The sequence below is a fragment of the Tauraco erythrolophus genome, chromosome 12 (assembly GCF_009769465.1).
Source record: "Tauraco erythrolophus isolate bTauEry1 chromosome 12, bTauEry1.pri, whole genome shotgun sequence".
NCBI lineage: Eukaryota > Metazoa > Chordata > Aves > Musophagiformes > Musophagidae > Tauraco > Tauraco erythrolophus.
In genome coordinates this window covers 5292501-5310152 of record NC_141476.1, presented here as the reverse complement: position 1 = coordinate 5310152, position 17652 = coordinate 5292501, and the positions used below count along the sequence as shown (strand labels likewise).

The 17652-nt window shown below is 42.8% G+C and overlaps 1 protein-coding gene across 5 annotated transcripts in view; it reads right to left on the bottom strand.

Moving 5' to 3' along the window:
* Nucleotides 1-17652, bottom strand: part of FOXP1 (forkhead box P1) — a 385628-nt gene that overhangs the window by 16327 nt on the left and 351649 nt on the right. For 3 of the 5 annotated variants that reach the window (XM_086619317.1, XM_086619318.1, XM_086619316.1), the window contains exons 11-15: nt 16754-16841; nt 10772-10855; nt 1801-2002; nt 1614-1693; nt 864-965 (exon numbers count right to left, since the gene is read on the bottom strand). In XM_086619317.1, coding sequence (XP_086475443.1) covers nt 864-965; nt 1614-1693; nt 1801-2002; nt 10772-10855; nt 16754-16841 — 556 coding nt within the window. The remainder of the gene's footprint in view (nt 1-863; nt 966-1613; nt 1694-1800; nt 2003-10771; nt 10856-16753; nt 16842-17652) is intronic. The other 2 variants (XM_086619319.1, XM_086619320.1) reach the window with 1 other exon arrangement.

The following is a 17652-nucleotide window of genomic DNA, read 5'->3' as shown; positions in this document are numbered from 1 at the left end:
TGAAACAGCATGTATGGGACATATTCATCCTACCCAGTCATTTGAAGCTGTTTGAGAGCAACAGAGGGGTTCAAAGTGCAATTTTTATAGTGATACAAGATCCTATTATTTGATTCATTCATTTGTAATCGCACTAGCTTCAGAAGCCAGTGTGGCTATTATAATGGTATACACAAGGGAAGGAGTGTCCCCCAAAATATAAAATAAAATTAACTCCCCAGACCTCTTATCTAACAATATCTGAGATGGTTATGGTAGGAAATTAAAGTGCCAAATATCAAGTTTATTTTTCTTAAACGCAACTCTTATTGTGAGGCTTGCTTCTTGTGTATTATGTTCAATAAGCTTCCGCTGTGTGATTTAAAAAAAAAAAAGAGGAACTTTATAACAGATCTGCACATGTAGTTGAGAGTCAATTGACTGAGGAAAGAAATCCACTTATCTATAGATCCTAGGCAAAAAAAGTGATTGTTGTGATTACAGTCTGCATAACTAAAAACAAAAACAGTATATCTTCTACTGACACAATAACTTTACCTCTTTTTTTTTTTTTTTTTTCCCTAATACATTCCAGCTGAAGGGCTTGAGTTTCACTGCTAGCAGCAACCACACAGAGGAACTCGTGGCATAATCACAGAATATAAAAGCCAATAATGGGGATTCAATTAGTGGTTTTCAAAGGCAGAAGAATTTTTCTGCCAAATATCAAATTGTTCCTGCAGATAAGGCACCCAGAGTGTGTCAAAACTGCCGATCTAAATTTTCATGTCCACATGTCGTTACAATTTGGTATGTCATCAGCAATGTCTATTCTGTACGTGTCAGACATCAAAGGCGAGAGGCACAGGCGGGCTAAGGCTTACCTTCCACGTCGCGGCGTTGCGTCGGAAGTAGGCAAACATTCGCGTGAACCAGTTGTAGATTTCATTTAGTGTTAGCTGTTTTTCTGGAGATTCGAGGATGGCCTTGTGAAGCAAAGCGATTGCAAGATCAGTTACGAGCACACCCGTAAAAAATACACTCACAGTTTTACTTTACGAAACATAGAAAGGAAAGAAAGGAAGAACGAATGAAAGAAAGAAGAGATCTGGAGCAAAAAATCCAAAGGAGGGTTTTCACAATATGAACTAAGATTAATGGCTGTATTTAACAGTTCAATGGCAAAATTCAAAATGGAATTATCTAATTGTTTTGAGTTTTTATTTCTGTTTCCTTACAGAAATATTAATTTATTAGTCATTCATAAAGCAGAATCAAAGAGAAATGCAAAACATTTCACTAGCTGATTAAAGCTCAGTAATTATTTAGAGCTCAGATTAATTCTAGGGATCAGAGATTACTGTAGCTTGTGATAATTGACTTGCCATCTTTAAACAGGCTCATTTTCACTGTTGTGTGAAATGAATTTCCTAATAATCACATCGTATTGTAATACTTAATCAAAAGCAATTATGTTATATATTGCAGTTCTAAAAACCCTTATAGTAAAGGTTTGAGCATTTGAGCACGCTTACATACCAAAGGTTTGAAAATCTATTTAATCCAGAGTGTGCACATACAGGGAGATTTTTATTTTTTCCTAATCCAAACGCCTGTGTTGGAACTCAGCTTACCTGTCTAATTAAAGATGCATACGTGAATGGTGGTCTAACTTCTGCGTTCTTATAAAATTCTTGGTTCTGGGCAATATCTGCTAAATAAGAGCAGTTGTTCCGTTATCATCCCAGCCCGCCGCTGCCAGGCTGCGGGCGACAGCGAAGCCGCCCCACCGCAGGGGCTGTGTCACCAGAACCCCTTTACCTGAAGAAATGGGGACGTTGTATTTATCCGAGTACCGCCTCCGGATGGGTCCGACGTTGTGCATGCTCGTGGTAGTGATGACCGACGGTCCCTGCGTGACGGGAGTGATGGGCGCAGTCGGGGTGGTGGGGGTATGAGGTAAGCTCTGCGGAGACGCCTCGGATGCCGTCTTGGAAAGCGTGACGCTCGATACCAGATTCAGCTGCGGAGGGAAGGATGAGGATTTCGTTACAAACGGCGTTTCTGCCTAATTAAAAGTGGCAGAGGAAATTCTCGGTAACGGGGTCTTCCTCAGTTCGAAGTGGACAACGCAGCCCAGCACGTGCTTTGGCACAAAGTGCTGTTGTAACATCTCCGTTAGGAGCCAGTAAAGGGAAACAAATATATACATTTCCAGACAGATTTAAAAAAAAAAAAAAAAAAGAGTAATGTAAGCCTGCTGTCAGAACTACAGATTGCGGATTTTTATCTAACCCTTAAACCAAGATCTCACACAGTACAAAATAATTATAATATTTTACTTTAGCTCCATTGTTTCACAATCTAAACCTTGCACATCTCTTATTTCCATGCTATTATTATGCATGGCTTCTAATCAATCTTCTTGGATATTTCATTGAAGGCATCAGGCTTAAAATAAAAGGCAAGACTTTCCTAGGGACGTACGTACTAGGGAGAAACGCAATCTCTCTCTTCAGTATTTGGGCTTTTCTTTTTCCTTCCCTCTGTTCATCCATTTTAAAAGCAAAGCCCAGAGTAGGTTAACACTGGAATAATTGAATTAATCACACTGCATGAAATACTGCAAGCGCTCAGCCCAGCTGAAGTGCCACCACTCTTTTTCCTTCCTAGGACAGAAGGCATCGGTGTTACCCGCGCAAAGCCCGGCCCGGGCACACGGCAGCTTGCCACAGCAGGCTGTAAAACACAACTGCCTCTGGGACTGTGGATCAAACCCAGCTCCAACTCAAGTGTTTTCGATACACCAACCCTATTTATATAACCAGCATCCACATTCCTCCCTGGCCCTTTTCTATTTGCCCTACAACGTCCTTTGAAAGACGACGCTCCGTCTCAATAGGTCGCTCCTGCTGAAGTATTTTAAACAAACAATCCGATCTCTTAACTCCGACATCAGACAAGACGACTGAGAAAAGGGCTCTTTGACTACTTCCACATTCCCTTCCCTTAGGCCATTTTGCAAATAATATTGGTGAAATCCTGACCCCATTGAAGCTGGTAGCAAAATTCCTACTGAATTTAACAGGGCTAGAATTTTACAACTTTTGTTCGTGGTTAAAATTCCTTAAACCTCTTCAGATGAAGGGAAGGGGCACTGCTCAGCTATGTCCCCAAACGTCTCATGTTTATCCATAAGGCACCGTATTAATTTTCCTTGTATGAAAGTAACCAGATAAGAAAACTCCCATTAGCATCCCTCATATGCATTAACAGCCACAAATACCATCTCTTTATAAAAATAATAGGATTTATCCAAAACAAAGGTAGTGGAAAAGAAAGCGCTCCAACATTACAGAAAAGATACTACCACAAAAAGCCCATCGCCTGCAGAAAGGGCGCAGCTCAGCGACAGATAAACTGTGATTGCTCTTCCCTCGCGACGGTGCGACGCAGCAAGGCGAGAGAAGCCCCAGCCACAAGCGCCCGGCGCTGTACGGCTGCGACGGCGCATCCGCCGCTCAAACGCTGCTCCGAGGAGAGGAGGTGGTGAGCAGCCGACCTGTGAACCCCCATCCTCTGTGCAGGTGCTCACAAACAGACCTGCAAACACCCATCCTCCGTGCAGGTGCCCACAAACAGAGCTGCAAACACCCATCCTCCGTGCAGGTGCCCACAAACAGAGCTGCAAACACCCATCCTCCATGCAGGTGCCCACAAACAGACCTGCAAACACCCATCCTTCTGTACAGGTGCTCACAAACAACACGTTGCCTTCCAGCAGGGACTATTTAACGCTCCGCAGCGAGGCTGGAGAGCGCGAACCCAGCGAGGGATGGCGAAAGGCGGTGAAATATGGGAATTGATTTCCCAGAGACTCCCGCGCCAGCGTGAACTGCTCAACGCGACCCAGAGGCAAGCACGCCTGTTCAAACCCCTGCAGCGCCGGGCACTGCCATCACATGCCAGTGGTCCGGTCCGTTTGTTGACCGGCATGATTTAGGGATGCTGATCAGGGACACGTATATAGTAATGTCTCCCTGTTATCCATCTATCCATCTATTACATATGATAAAAGGACCGGTGATGATAATCATAGTACAATTGACAGGTCTCACCATGAACTTAAATCTACTGTATTTTATCTCAGTTTCTAAATGGACATTTTAACAGCCCAATAACTGCGAGCAAATCTGCATCAATTTTAAGCGCCCGTCTCGAGCGCAAGCTCGGCAGCCGGGCCCTCCTGTTGGAAAGATCACTGCTCGTGCTTCATCATTACGGCTCCAGCTACTCCATTTCAAAAGAGTCCCCTTCCTTTTTTAGTGTGTAAAAACTTAACATTTAATCTGTTTCTACTAGGGAACCGCAAGAAAGGATCCACAAAGGTCAGCGTTCCCTGCTTCAAGAATTTGAATCGAGTTAAATTTCTTTAGGTTTTTCAGCGTAGGTAGCAACGAGGAATAAACAGAGAAGAGGATGAGCAAAGGGGGGGGCTTTAACAGGCTTGACAAATGACACTGTGATTCACACCCACTGCTGGGCTGCCACTAATAAGCTACAGAGGAAGCAGCCAATCTCAGCTAATTACCAGATAAAATTGTATTGTAAGGACTCTAATTAGGAGATGCTTATGGAGGTGATCTAATGATTAAACGCTGCATCCGAGTGACCCCACCATCAATGTGCAGTGGTGCAAGATGTCACCGGAATATTTTGTAGAAACAGTAATTTTATTTCAAGGAGGGGAGGCAGTAATATTTGTAATAATGGCTATGAGGTAAACTAATTAAAAGACAGTTCCTAAAGGAAGACTGTGGCTTTGAGCAGCTGTGGCCGTTCCAAAACAAAGTGCCAAATCTCAACAGAGGAGCTGCAGTCAAGTGGAAAATTTCTGCCTGACCTCTGCTCTCGCTATTAATTTGCAGGAAAACTAATGACACATATACATATTCCCACAAAATTGTTCTAATTGCTAATTTGCCAAAGGAGCCCAGTTTCCAAATTAAACATGACTGCAGTCTGTGAGGAAAGAGAGAACAAAAAGCTGGAACGCAGCGAGTCTGCCGCGTTTCACCTCCGACGACCATTCGCGAGCCTGAACCAACAAGTTAATGAAACACGACCTTGTCGATGGCTAGCGAAGTTTTTCCTTTTTCCGTGTTTTATTTGATGACACACTCTCTTCTTCCAGCCAGGGTCGGGTCCCTGCCGATGCCGTTACCAAAACACGAGCTAGGGTAAGGGAGGAAAGGGCTGCGCTCCCTCCGCAGACCTTCACTGCTGCTTTCTTTGTTGCATCTGTAGCGCGAAGGCTGAAAAATTGGTCGTGAATTAGAGCAGAATAACAAATTATGAATGGTGTTGGTTTTGTTGCCATCTTGAAATATTAATCCGAATGGTAAACTATTAAATCTTAATATTGGCATCAATTAGAAACGCAAAAGTGCCCGTGGATGATCATGCAGGGCAGAGATTATGCAGGAAGGGACTGGGCTGGGAGGGTTTCTTTTCCTGATGGAAACTCAACACGGTTTCTCCCTGTTCACATTTTCTATTTAAAAACAAGTTACTATGATTAGAAAAGTTGTCCGCGCTGGTATTTTGTACATGGCTTGTTTCCTACATACCATAATTTTTTGGATGAGGTATCACTGCAGTCAGAGGGGAGGGAACCCAAGAACCCAAGAGTTAAACGAGTGAGAACTCTTGCACAGCAGTAAGGCACAATGCATGGCACTCTCCAAGTATGTCGGAGAGCAGAGCCCTTGCACAAAAGAGTTAAATGTTTTTGTAATGTTTGTACTGGGGATGGGAGGGAGGGAGGATTTCCTCCAGCCTTAAAAAAAAACACCAACAAAAAACCCCCAAAAGCAAGAAGGAAAAAGGAAAACAACAGAGAAACCATGAAACACCCCAAGTTTTAGATCCTAAAATTCTGCAAATTCAATTACTGAACCTTGTTGGGCGCTTCAGTTTTGGTTTTTGAGAACAGTTCCTCATACTGTTTTAACTTCATCACAAATGCCATAATTGTTTCAGCGTTCAATATCCTGCTTAAGATTTTACTATTAACCTTCCCTTTCAAGAAATAGTCATGTCTTCCTATTAAAGGTGAAGACTGAGTCATTTTCTTTTTTTTTTTCTCCTTAGATATAAACAAGGCAGAGTGGTAACCCTCTCCTTCACCCTGTAAAACAGATTTCCAGTAAGTGGTGCTCCCATTAGGGCTCAGTCCGATTTCTTTTTGTGTAAACATTTTACATGACAATAGTGGCTGCACATAAAAAAAGCCCGTGAAACTCTTTTAAAAGAAAAAAAAAGTAGATATTTCTAAGTGTCACGGTGGGGCCATACCCACTGCCGCAGGGCAGGGACTCCTCTGCGATGGATGCTGCCACTCTGGTCCCAAATGGAGCTGAGGATTTACCTGCACCGAGTTCCTGGGACTTAAACACTCTGGAGCAGAGATTTCTTCTCCTGACACCGAGGTGGGACAGAGAGCTGGGTCTAGAACTTTGTTAAATGCTGTGTCTTCCTCTCCCGCCTCAGCCTGGACCCATCAGTGTTTGAGATGCAGAGCCTGGCAGGCAGCAATCACTTAGCAGGTGTTGTTATTGGCAGGAATACGAAGGAAACCGAAGCTGAGGAGTGAGACTTAATGAAAACCAGTATATAAAAACAGCTTTTGTTGTGCTTGAGAATCTCTCTTTATTGCTGTGTATCGTTATTTTTTCAAACTATAAAGTACGGCTACAGCAGCTAAAATGCTCAGTCATTACCTCAACAGTTAAAAGACTATTTTTTTTTTTAATGCTTTGTTATTACAGTTGCTAAAAACAGTATTTCAAAACAATCGTAACTGCTATGGTTCGGGTAAAAAAAATACATTAGAGAAGGGATATCTAACAGTGCATTTTATTTAAAGTGCCAAAAGTTTCTTTTAAAGTTTTCTGTCTATTTTAAAAAGACAGTTATAGCACCTAACATGCAGAATTACTTGTTGGTTGATGCTTTTTCCTTTTCCTTCCCTTCCTATGAACTTCGACACAAGTTAATCCCCCCGAAGAAAGTGCATTTCCATTTCAACTTCTTATGCTGCTCACTAACACCAATGAAAGCAGCACGCAGGGGAAGGTATCTTAATAGCAAAACCAGAATGACAACTCTGGAGAAACTGTTGTTCTGACTTTGGTGGTGCGTGTTTTTTTTTTTTATCTTGAAAAAAACTCACCTTACAAAAATATGTTACATCATATTCCTTCATTGATAGCTTTGTTCTCGCTTTATTCGGGCCCTTTCGTCTCATCAGAACAACACATGTAGCAGCAACAGGAACAACTTTGCCTGCTCCAAGTGTTAAGCTGTGAGATACTCCCACACACCGTTGGGCATTTTAATTAGGAAGTGGGTCATTTTTAAAGGTGGCACTAAGCACTGCCCCAGCTCCCGCTGTGCTCCCCCTCCCCAGCCAACCCCCTGCCTGCCCGGTCACTTCTCCAGGCGCAGGGGAAGTCATCAACAGCGACCTTCCTGCATACATACCTATCTGCCAACGATTCAGGCCATCCACCACCACGCCACGTAAGAACGTGCTTAAGTCTCATCAGCTTTCTTAGGACAGAAGAGCTTTATGGAGCAGATGCCTTGGTGGAGTGGTGGAGCGAAATGCAGGGGCCACTTCACCGCCCTTCCCAAGGTCAAGACTATTGCAAGGAGCTAAAGCCACCCTAAGGTGATGGATGTGACGTGATGGATGGACACGGCTAGATTGGACAAGAAACCCTTCCCCGAAGCTGGGTGAGTTTTGAGTTGGTGCACAACCACCAAGAACTTGGCTCTGGTCCAGCTGGTCCAAAACCACCCATTCAGCTAATGCCTGAAGTCCAAAAGAAAAAAAAAAGACGGTACCAATGGTCAGTGTGGATGACCAACATCACGTGGTTAACACAGACACTCAGTCACCAGTCTAAACTGCCAGAAACAAAGTAGTTTAAAAACAAGCATTAAGATCCTTTAAGCAGAATAAAACCACCACCTCAGCCATGAAAGGGTTGTAATTTTAAATCCCGCTTCACCGCTACATTTGGATTCGCCGCCGCTCTTTCCTTTAAAATCACCAATGTACTGTAATATATTAATTCTAATGTACACCTTGCATTAGCTATGCTGGCAAAAAAAAAAAAAAAAAATTAATTACTGGATGTAAAGAATACTTTGCACTGCAATAATGGTCATCAGATCTTTTTACCAAAGTCCTATCCCACTGAGTTAAAAGGACCAGGGTCTAGCGCAGCCTATGCGATGCCTGTGTATTTTTTCCACTAGGAACGCACAATTTATGCAAAACACTGTACTTCTACATTTTATAATTAATTTTCAAATGCTTCACCTATACATATTTTAATAATTTCTGATTTATCAGATGGTATCTATAATAAATTTTTCTATATTTCAATAAATGAAAAGAAGGCCGTTTCAATCCAACAACAGTGCGCCACACAATATAGGCCTGTCAGGCACCAATTTTTACTTCTAACATGTAAGTTAAAGGATAAGGAATTTATAATGCTGCCTGTGAACGAAACCACTTTTCATACACAAATGTGATCTTTTTTTTTCCAAAGGGTAATACAACAGTACATTTACATAAACTAATCCAAACAATCTATGTATTTGACAATGGCAAACCTCACACAGACTGCCTATTGTTGGTTTACATCTTGGAGTTCTTTATGTTGGCTTGTAACACTGCTCTAGCTGTCAAAGGTTTGACTTGGACTCTAAATAAATGGTTATAGAAGTGCTGTGCAGCGATATTGGACTTCTTTGCAAAAGAAAACCTGCTGTGTATGAATTCAAAAGCTATTAATTTTTCAGTCAAAAATATTCATGCCTATTTCTTTTAATAAAGAAACACTGTGCTGAGCAACTGAGAGATAATGTTGACTAGTGGTACAGAATTTTCAATAGAGCAGTTAAAAATAAATTTAGTAGGAGGTCCCCAACAAAGCTATAATTTTCCAGAATGTAAAACATTTTTAATACTAATCAAGACAGCCCTTTTCCCCCTGTGTTCTCTCTCTTTTTTTTTTTTCTTCCCCCACTGCTTTTCCCTGTTTATTAGCTGTTAACACTAATCTTCATGGTGACACCGCCTGGTATCTCCGTAGCCTACAACACCCGCGAAAGCTTCCTGCCCTCCGCGGCGGAGCATCGATCGCGAGCTGCCTTGCCAAACGCTGCTCGCCTTCTTATGATTTCCTCCCTTTAGTTTTTAATCCTTCCTCCTGAGGGGCACCGCTGTTATGAAAGGCCTCAAGGCAGAGTGCTTTGAGACTCCCAGATTATTCCGCTGTTTTAATTTTTAATCCAGTAAGAGCTATAGAAACCAAACCTGCTCCCCATTCTGTTGGGTCTACATACTTTGCCAACAATGCGCTGAAGCATTTGCATTCAGGCTGAGATGGATGTGAGCAACTAGAAGAATGCTATTTTTATAGACACTGCAAGTAGTGTCTACTCTAGAGGGCTGGTATCCACCGGATCAAGCAATTTTAGGCATCTCAACAGCTTAAATGGAAGGGTTCATACCTACCACTCAACTCCCTCCAAGAAGGCACCAAAATCTCCCATGGACTTTGACATCTGCTCCAGTGTTGCTGAATAGCCTGCAATTTTCTGTCTAGTAGCCTCCCTATGCACTTCTGCAGCCATTTATTTCCAACTACATGGAAACTGAGAAATCCTTTTCTAGTAAAAATGGGTGCGCGAAGTGTTTAATGATTTTATGTTCTCTATCTCTGTAATGTGTTCTGTTTCAGACATTAATTTTGTCTACCAACTGCATCTTGGCAGGCTACCATATTTGCTGGGTTAATAGTCTGACTCCTTTTTATTTCTATCACCATAAATCACACATATATGGGTGTGTGTTTGCTTTATTTATAGAAAAAAAATCAGTCAAAACAGATAAACCAATACTTTGTCATTATGCTGCATCATTGCATATTGATTAAAATTGCTAGTACTAACTATAGATTGTCAACGCTCAATTAATTTTCACACAATGACTCAAAGCAAAATCAAATAAAGCCAGTGTACCTTTAAATCTTACAAATCTTAAAATCAAGAAGCAAAGCACTCTCTCCATTTTGAATAATCATTGGAAGCTCTGAGGAACATTTTCAGCATTACGAGGTTGGAAGAAAACAACAGTCATTTTGGTCGGGGAAGGAGTCAGTGGATTTCCCTGGGTTTGGGGGTACCTGGGAGTTTTCTTGGGCTGTGAAGGCACTTGCTTCCCCTGCAATCCCTTTTTTAAGGGGCAATCTGGGGCGCAGAAGGTTTCCCTTCTCAGTTTCAACAGTGTAAAACCTGATACTGGCTAACCACGATTATCATCAAAATGTGCAGCTAGAGTCTCTTCTACTGTAAATGTCTGTCAGACAAGGAGAAAGCAAAATAAACACCCCAAATATAATTTAATTACATCTTCTTCCTAACACTTCCTAAGATTTCATGCACGTCAGACTGATGCAAAGAGACTTCCAGGTTAGTACGTGAGGCCAGAAGAAGGCCCAATGCATCAGCTCTGGAGCAAAACTTCTTTCAAACTCCCTGAAGAGAGGGAGATGATGAAACCCGGGTACCCGTGGTGGTGTCTCCTGCGAAGCTGTGCCGTGACCGGCTCCGACGCGGGCCACGCTTCGCACCACGTGCTCGGAGGGGGAATGGGAAAGAGAGGTTTGGTGTGAGGTTTCATCTGCTGTCGGCACAGTTCGGTACTTACGGGCTGAGGGGTGGCTTTTGGTTCAGTTGACTTCACGTGCAGGTGTGTCATCATGGCTTGCAGGCGCTCTTTATCTTTTGCGAGCTGAAAGAGGGCGGGGGGAAAAAAAATAAAAATCCTGTTACTTGTACGAATAAACCCCAGCCACTGCTTATTCTTAATGAAACAGCTGGCACCGAATCACGAGACAGAAGAGTTTTATTGCTGAGTAGTTTGGAAATTGTATATGGTCTATTGGTGAGGTAAAGCTAGCGCATGGTGCTGGGTGTCACTGCTTCCCAAAGCAAAATGCATTAGCCCTCGAGTGAGAAGAGCTAGACCTGCCGGCACCGAGAGCTTCACTCCAGCCCTGACAGCTAAAAGACAACAGTGAATCATGTTTATTAACCAGCCCCACTCCAGCTCAGGAGGTGCAGCAGAGAGCGAGCGAGGTGGCGGCTCCCAGGGCCGTTTGCCTCCTTGCAGACCAGAAAACAAGCGGCACAGATGGGCTGTGGCTTTCACGGCACGGACAGGCTTCGTGGCACGTGCAGTGAGCGCCCAGACGGCGGTGGTTAAACCACACGAGGCACCTGCGCCAGGCACGGTGGGCAGCTTTGGCTTGATAAAACGCCCTGCTTTGACTTGAGAACGTGGCACAGCCCCTCGGCTGGTCACCACGGGCTGCCAGGCTGGGACCCTGAGCAGGAGCACCCAGGTGTGGGGCAGGAGCAGCAGCTGGAGTTGCCGGCATCCCTTTGGCATACACTTGAGGGCAGCAGGGTGGGAAAGGCTAACGGCGTCAGGAACCGTTCCAGAGCCCCCATCGCCACAGGACCAATGCTTTCGCCCCTTCTCCTCAGTCACATCGTGCCCAAGAGTTGAGGCAAAGCTCCAGCTCTGGATGCCTCTTGCATTTTTTGGTTGAGATCTGCACCAGGACAAGCCTAGAGTCTTGGGATCACACCAGACGCATCCTTGGCCAGGAGAGCTTCCCAACGCATTTGAATGTACTGGACAGACACTAGATCTCATTATTTTTGGAAATGAGAAATTTTTTGTATGTGCCAATAGGACTTTTTCCAGCTTCTCTTCAAAAAAAAATACAGTGGAAAGATATTAAGAAATAATACTAATGAAAAAGGGGTGTTAGCCTACATGCCCAACATAAAGGCTCCTGTTTCCCACAGGACTTGGATGAGGTTCTTACAAATGACAATTTTTGCAGAGTTGAGTTTTTGCTTTAGACAAGCCAGATTCCTGGTGCCAGGAGAACTGTGCTCACATTTCAGCAAAACTTTAAACAACCTGCCCACCTTATCACCATCATCTGTTTGTAGCAGTGAAGTTGGGCTAAGTGTATCTAAAAGAAGATTTGTTCATAAATCCCCACTCATAACCTTACAGTCAAGGTTGTCGTGCTCTTCACAAGGCAAGGGGTTTCTGACCGTGCCAAAAAGGCGTCATGATGGAACAAAACTTGGCACATGGGTTTCCAAGACAGGAATGAAATAAAGGAAAAAGAACGGTGTCACCACTGTGTGCTCTGGAAGTGAAAAAGCAAAATCACTGGGCTTTTCAAAGGGCTGCTCTTTTCTTGGTCAAACCCCTCAATGGCAAGAAAGAAAACCTGACACCTACGGCAGACCTCCTGCAATCTCATCACCAGATCTGCGCTGGACTTCACAGAAGAGCCAAAGGGCAGCACCGGGCTCTTATCTTAGCGCTGCAGCAGAAACGTCTCCCTCTGAGGGTCCTCTGAGGACCTCTTCAGAGAAAGGAGAGGTCTCACCCCTCAGCCACTGTGCTTCACACGAAACAAATCACACCCGAGAAACAGGTGGACTCTCGGCACAGCTCTGCTGTGCAATCTCTCGTTCGTAGCAGTCGCTGGGCACACGGGCTGCTTGGCGGGGTCATCTGTGCATTAAATCTTGGTCTGCAGGCTACTGCAGAAGAACAACATCTTCTAGCCAAAATAAATAAAAGGCAGGCACCTGAAAGCTTCCTGCCTGCACCAGCGCGGAGGCAGGAGGGAAAGGCACCCGGGCACATCGGGCACACCCTGCACGCTTCCTGCGGGCCCCCTCGGCAAAACGGAGCGGGGCACCTCCCTCTGAAGGGCCAGGGTCCTTGTTGGGAGTGTTTTCACTCATCATCTGAGCAATGCTTTTAACGCCGTTCCTGGTGGACGGAGGTTATTAAAGATCCTCTCGACATTTCAGGCAGACACACGCTAGCATTTTGTCATAGTCTAGGAATTTGAACACTCACCCGGTTAGGCAGGAGTTTAAATTATGAAAAATAGAGGTCTCTCAGTTTCAAAGCACTGAAGAGAAGTAAAAAAATCTGAGGAATTTCTTTAAACTGTTTTTCCCTCAGGTCAGGAAACAGTAGTGATCTAAAACTAGAATGTCACTAGTAGCCTCTCCGGTCAGAGGGGTCATGTAAAAGAAGCCACAAGGGCTTGCTTGGCCACTGATGGGAGCATATTCTCACTGGTGGCACTCCCTGGAGTGCAAATGGTCCAGAAGTGGGGATTATTAGTAGACATGCAGGAAAACGCTCTTGATTACTGATAGTTTTCTTGGACAAGGACCGTTCTGCCATGTAGGAAAGGATCTGCTCTGTACAGGGGGTCTGAGGGCTATAATACAGCCCCAGCTGAAGCCTTGTTCTTTTTTCCTATATCCATTTGGAAAGCTCTTCACAGTGGGAATTTTCAGATGGCCACCCAGTTCTTCATGATAAGCCTGATTTTGTGAGGTTTCCCTCTCCTCAGTGGGGTATGACCACAATGGAGGTGTCTAACTGTGGTTCAACAGAAAACATATCCAAAGCAAGGTACATGCTTTGCAAACTTGGACACCAAGACACATGCCAGAAAGCGCTCAAGGGCAAGGGGGCAGTGTGGGAGTCTGGTGATCAAGGAGCAAGAAAAGAGAAGGCATGAGGCACAGAAACTGGACAGGAAGAAAAACAGACAGAAAATAATGGCAAGGAGCAGGAATGTGAAAATGGAAACCCAGTGAAGGCATTCAACAGGAGCAACATGGCGACATCAACAGGAAGGGGAGATCACTTCAGCAGCAGGATTTTAGACAGACCAACAACAAAGGTGAAGGAAGCCAGTCATGGGCAATCCAAGAGACAACCAAGACACAGCCTCTTCCCTCCTGTTACAAGTCTAGTTAGGCTGTGCACTAGAAAGGTTTAGGATCCACTTTTCAAGAGTGTCAATGGATGCTTTAGGAAAACAGGCCCAAGCAGGGTTTTCACTACACTGAAAATGACCAGCTTTCTTCATTTTCCCCCACTAGGAGACACTTTTTAAACTTATCATAGCCTTGTTGCTGTCCCAAAATGTTTTTCCACTTAAAGGTGGTGCCGCAAAATGGATGTCCTATTCCAGCTAAGAACTAGCTAAGGATAAGGATATGTTCCTGTGTTTGTGTTTTACCCAGCAGCCCAATTCTCACTATTTATAATGGCAACAAATGATCATGTCAAGATGGTTTAAACAAAGTGAAAAACGAGAAGGTCTCTACCTTGTCTGTGATATTTTAAGTATGTCTGTGGTGGAAAAAAGCTTCGAGATACTTCTGCAAAGGGGCATTTGCAATCAAACACAAAACTGACCTGTTTTTTTCAAAAAGTTAATTTAAAAATTACTTTCTTTAAAAGACATTACACTTATCTCTGTCTACGATACTGATAAAACTATTGCGCGTAAAATAAGTAAGAGCATAAAGAAAAAAAAGAAAAGCTTGTGTTTGGGTTCATCACACCCAAAACCTGAAACGCATCCCTCGCAATGAATTTGTTAAATTCTACTCCTGCCTTGATGTGGCTGTACATGCATGAAATGGTGCGGCATTTAGATCTTGCCATGGTGTAGGACCCTAAACAGCATGTGATACTTCACAGCTCCATTGTGCTTTCCAAGAAGGAAAAGCTTCTCGTCAGTGCTGAGCGCTGTGGGCCAAGTGGGAAAGGCTACGGGTCCCTCTCCTATCTCGCTCACAAAACTCAAAAGAGTCGCCACTCTGTTGGTAACTGCTCCACTGCAGGAGCATCAAGTCAATGGTCTTAGCTGGTCTTGGTCTTAATGCAACAACACGTCAGGCGCTGCAGACCATGCCATGGAAAACTCTGCTTCTGGGTCGCGCTTTTGTTTTGTTATGGTTCTGTGCAAAAACACATCGCAGCCAGGCAAACTAGGCACTGGAGGACAAATCCTTGCACTTGTTTAGGCAGATTTTTCTTTTTTAAGTATCAGAGGACTGATACATAGGATGAAAGGAAAGGCAGAAGAAGGGAGTTACAGGTGCATTTCAGAAGCAAGACCATCCTCCTCCTCCTCCACCTATCCTTGCTGGCCAATGCATAGATGGTTTCACTGTTATCAACATCTCTGTCTAAATTAAGCCTCCAGTTCATTCTATCTACTGTGCTAGTATGGTTGTTAAAAACAAATCCAGCACTTTTTGGCCCTCACACCACTTTGAAATTATGTTCTTGTCTCAGGGACGTTATGCTGCCTTCCAATGCAACGACTCTAAGCTAAGAGATACTCCCCAGCACCGAAGGGGTGTGAGGCTGTTAGTCACTTACAACAATTACTAGAACGCACCGCTGATAAATCTTTTGAAAATATTGTCTAAGGCTTATGGAGAGGTGCTAACCGAGTATCACTTCTGTCCTGCCCAACTGTTAACGAAGGGCATCCTCCCGTAGTTCCAGGCACAGCCATTCCCAGTGACTGCAGGAGTGCTGGATTAATGCTTTTCAAGCTGACTGCAACTGAAGAATCTCCCTCTACCTTCAGCCTCAACATTACTGCATCCTGGTAAAAGATCATCTGCTATCTCAGCTTACCAGGAAGACTGCAGGTTGTTTTTTTTTTTTTTCTAATTCCTGAGAAACTTGTTAAAATAACAGACCATTTCTCATAACGTTTTCTGCAAGACTGGTAGTTTGATTTTTATAAAACTTGTATTAAAATAGTTTATATTGCTTCAGCTAATAGTGAAAGAATGTCATGACCAGTGTGTTCCTGAAAGGAAAATTTAGGAAATATCTATGAAAGAAAAAGGGTAATTTGTAAGATAAGGAGATAAAAGACATTTTTTTAAATGCTTATCTTGAAAAGTAACAACAAGAAGTTTAAGTGTGTTTTTGCTGATTTTTCTCTCCAACTATTTGAAGCTATAAATGACTTAACTCAGTAAAATTCCAAATGTAATTATCTTCTGTACTTAGCCCAAGGCTTTCCATATATCTCTACGCTGCTGTCTTGCATACAAAATAGGTTTTTCAATAGCTGGTAACTATATAATGTACAACATTGTTTTAATTTCCCCTTCTTTGCTAACCTCTTGCCTACACACAGACACACTGTTGAAGCTGCCCAGCCAGAGCAGCGAGGTGCAGGGAGACAGGAAGGACTAAAAAGCATTTGGAAAGGCAGTTACACAAACAGGTCATACCTTTGCATCGCATTCAATATGTTCCAATTTACCCCCTTTTGGCACTTTTAAAAAAACTCATTTGCTACAAATGGCAAAAAATAATAGTAATAATAATAAGAAGAAGAAGAATACATGGAGAGTGTTAGTATATGAGAGACCACCAAACAAGCCAGGTCATGCAGCGTTTTGAAATAATCATCAACCATTTCCCCTGTATCAACAGCTCTAAACGAAGGGGACCATATTCCACTCACCCCCCTCCGCCCCCCCGGGTGAGCATAAAAAGCATTAGATACATACTGATGGATTTCCAATCAGTCAGCCTGTTTAAGTTTCCTATTTCTTTTCGAGTTACGGTTTAGAAAAGAGGAAATGAAGCTGCAGTTTCTTTTGACGGTTTTTAAAACTACTACAAGGAGGTTTTGAAAGCTGGTTTTCAATCATAGGGGGAAAAGCAGAACTCATTTTTTATTGCTGTCGAGAATTGGATTTGATTAATACTGAGGTAATATCAAAATAAATTTTATTTTACCTGTAGCTCTAACTGCTGTACAACCTGCATTTGTACTCTACATTGGGCTGTACTTCTATCATCCAGCGCATGCTCACTGTTGAGATGTCTGTAACAATACACAGAAAATCATTAAGTGAAATGGATAAACAAAAAGGAAAAAGTAGTTACTAGGATGAATAATCAATCTGAATGTTATCCAGCAGGTCTTCATCAATAGCTGAGATTGTTAAGATTATTTTTTTTTTTTTTTTCCCCCTCTGTCCTGCTTTGGCTTGTGTATCTTCCCATCACTCGTTATATCTTAAACACATTTTTTCAGAAGAAGGCTCATTTGTGTATAAAAGAAATTTTGCAGAACAGTTGTTTTTCCTCCATTGGGTAAATGAAAGCGAGATTGAGAAATTATAGTAAAATAATTTCATATATAATTTCATATTGCTTGACTACAAGATGCTGGATATATCTAAATGGACACATGCAATACATGAATAATTAAATCCCACAGAACCCTCATGTTTACATGATTAAAAAGAAAATAAAATACATGATTGTGTAAAGAACAAAAAGCCACACAAAAGTTGGTGTATAAGTATGTGCAAAATGTGTACCAATAAAAGAGAAAAATACGGACAGTTACTGTAAAACAATCTTCTTCATCCAAAAGAAACAAAAAGTCATCCAGAACACTAGAACAGCTGGAATTCAAGGTTTATTACAGTACGTGTTCTGAAAAACTTCCCCATGCAAATGTTAAAATAAATTAAAAAAATAAAGCCTTTAAAGTAAAACTGCTCTACGGCTCAGGCTAAAGCTATGTTTTGAGGCTAGTACCTTCACAGAAGCGCAAAAAAAAATATTCCCCAAATATTGCTCTCCCACCTACGCTTTTTTTACCTTTAAATTGCCTTGATTTCAAG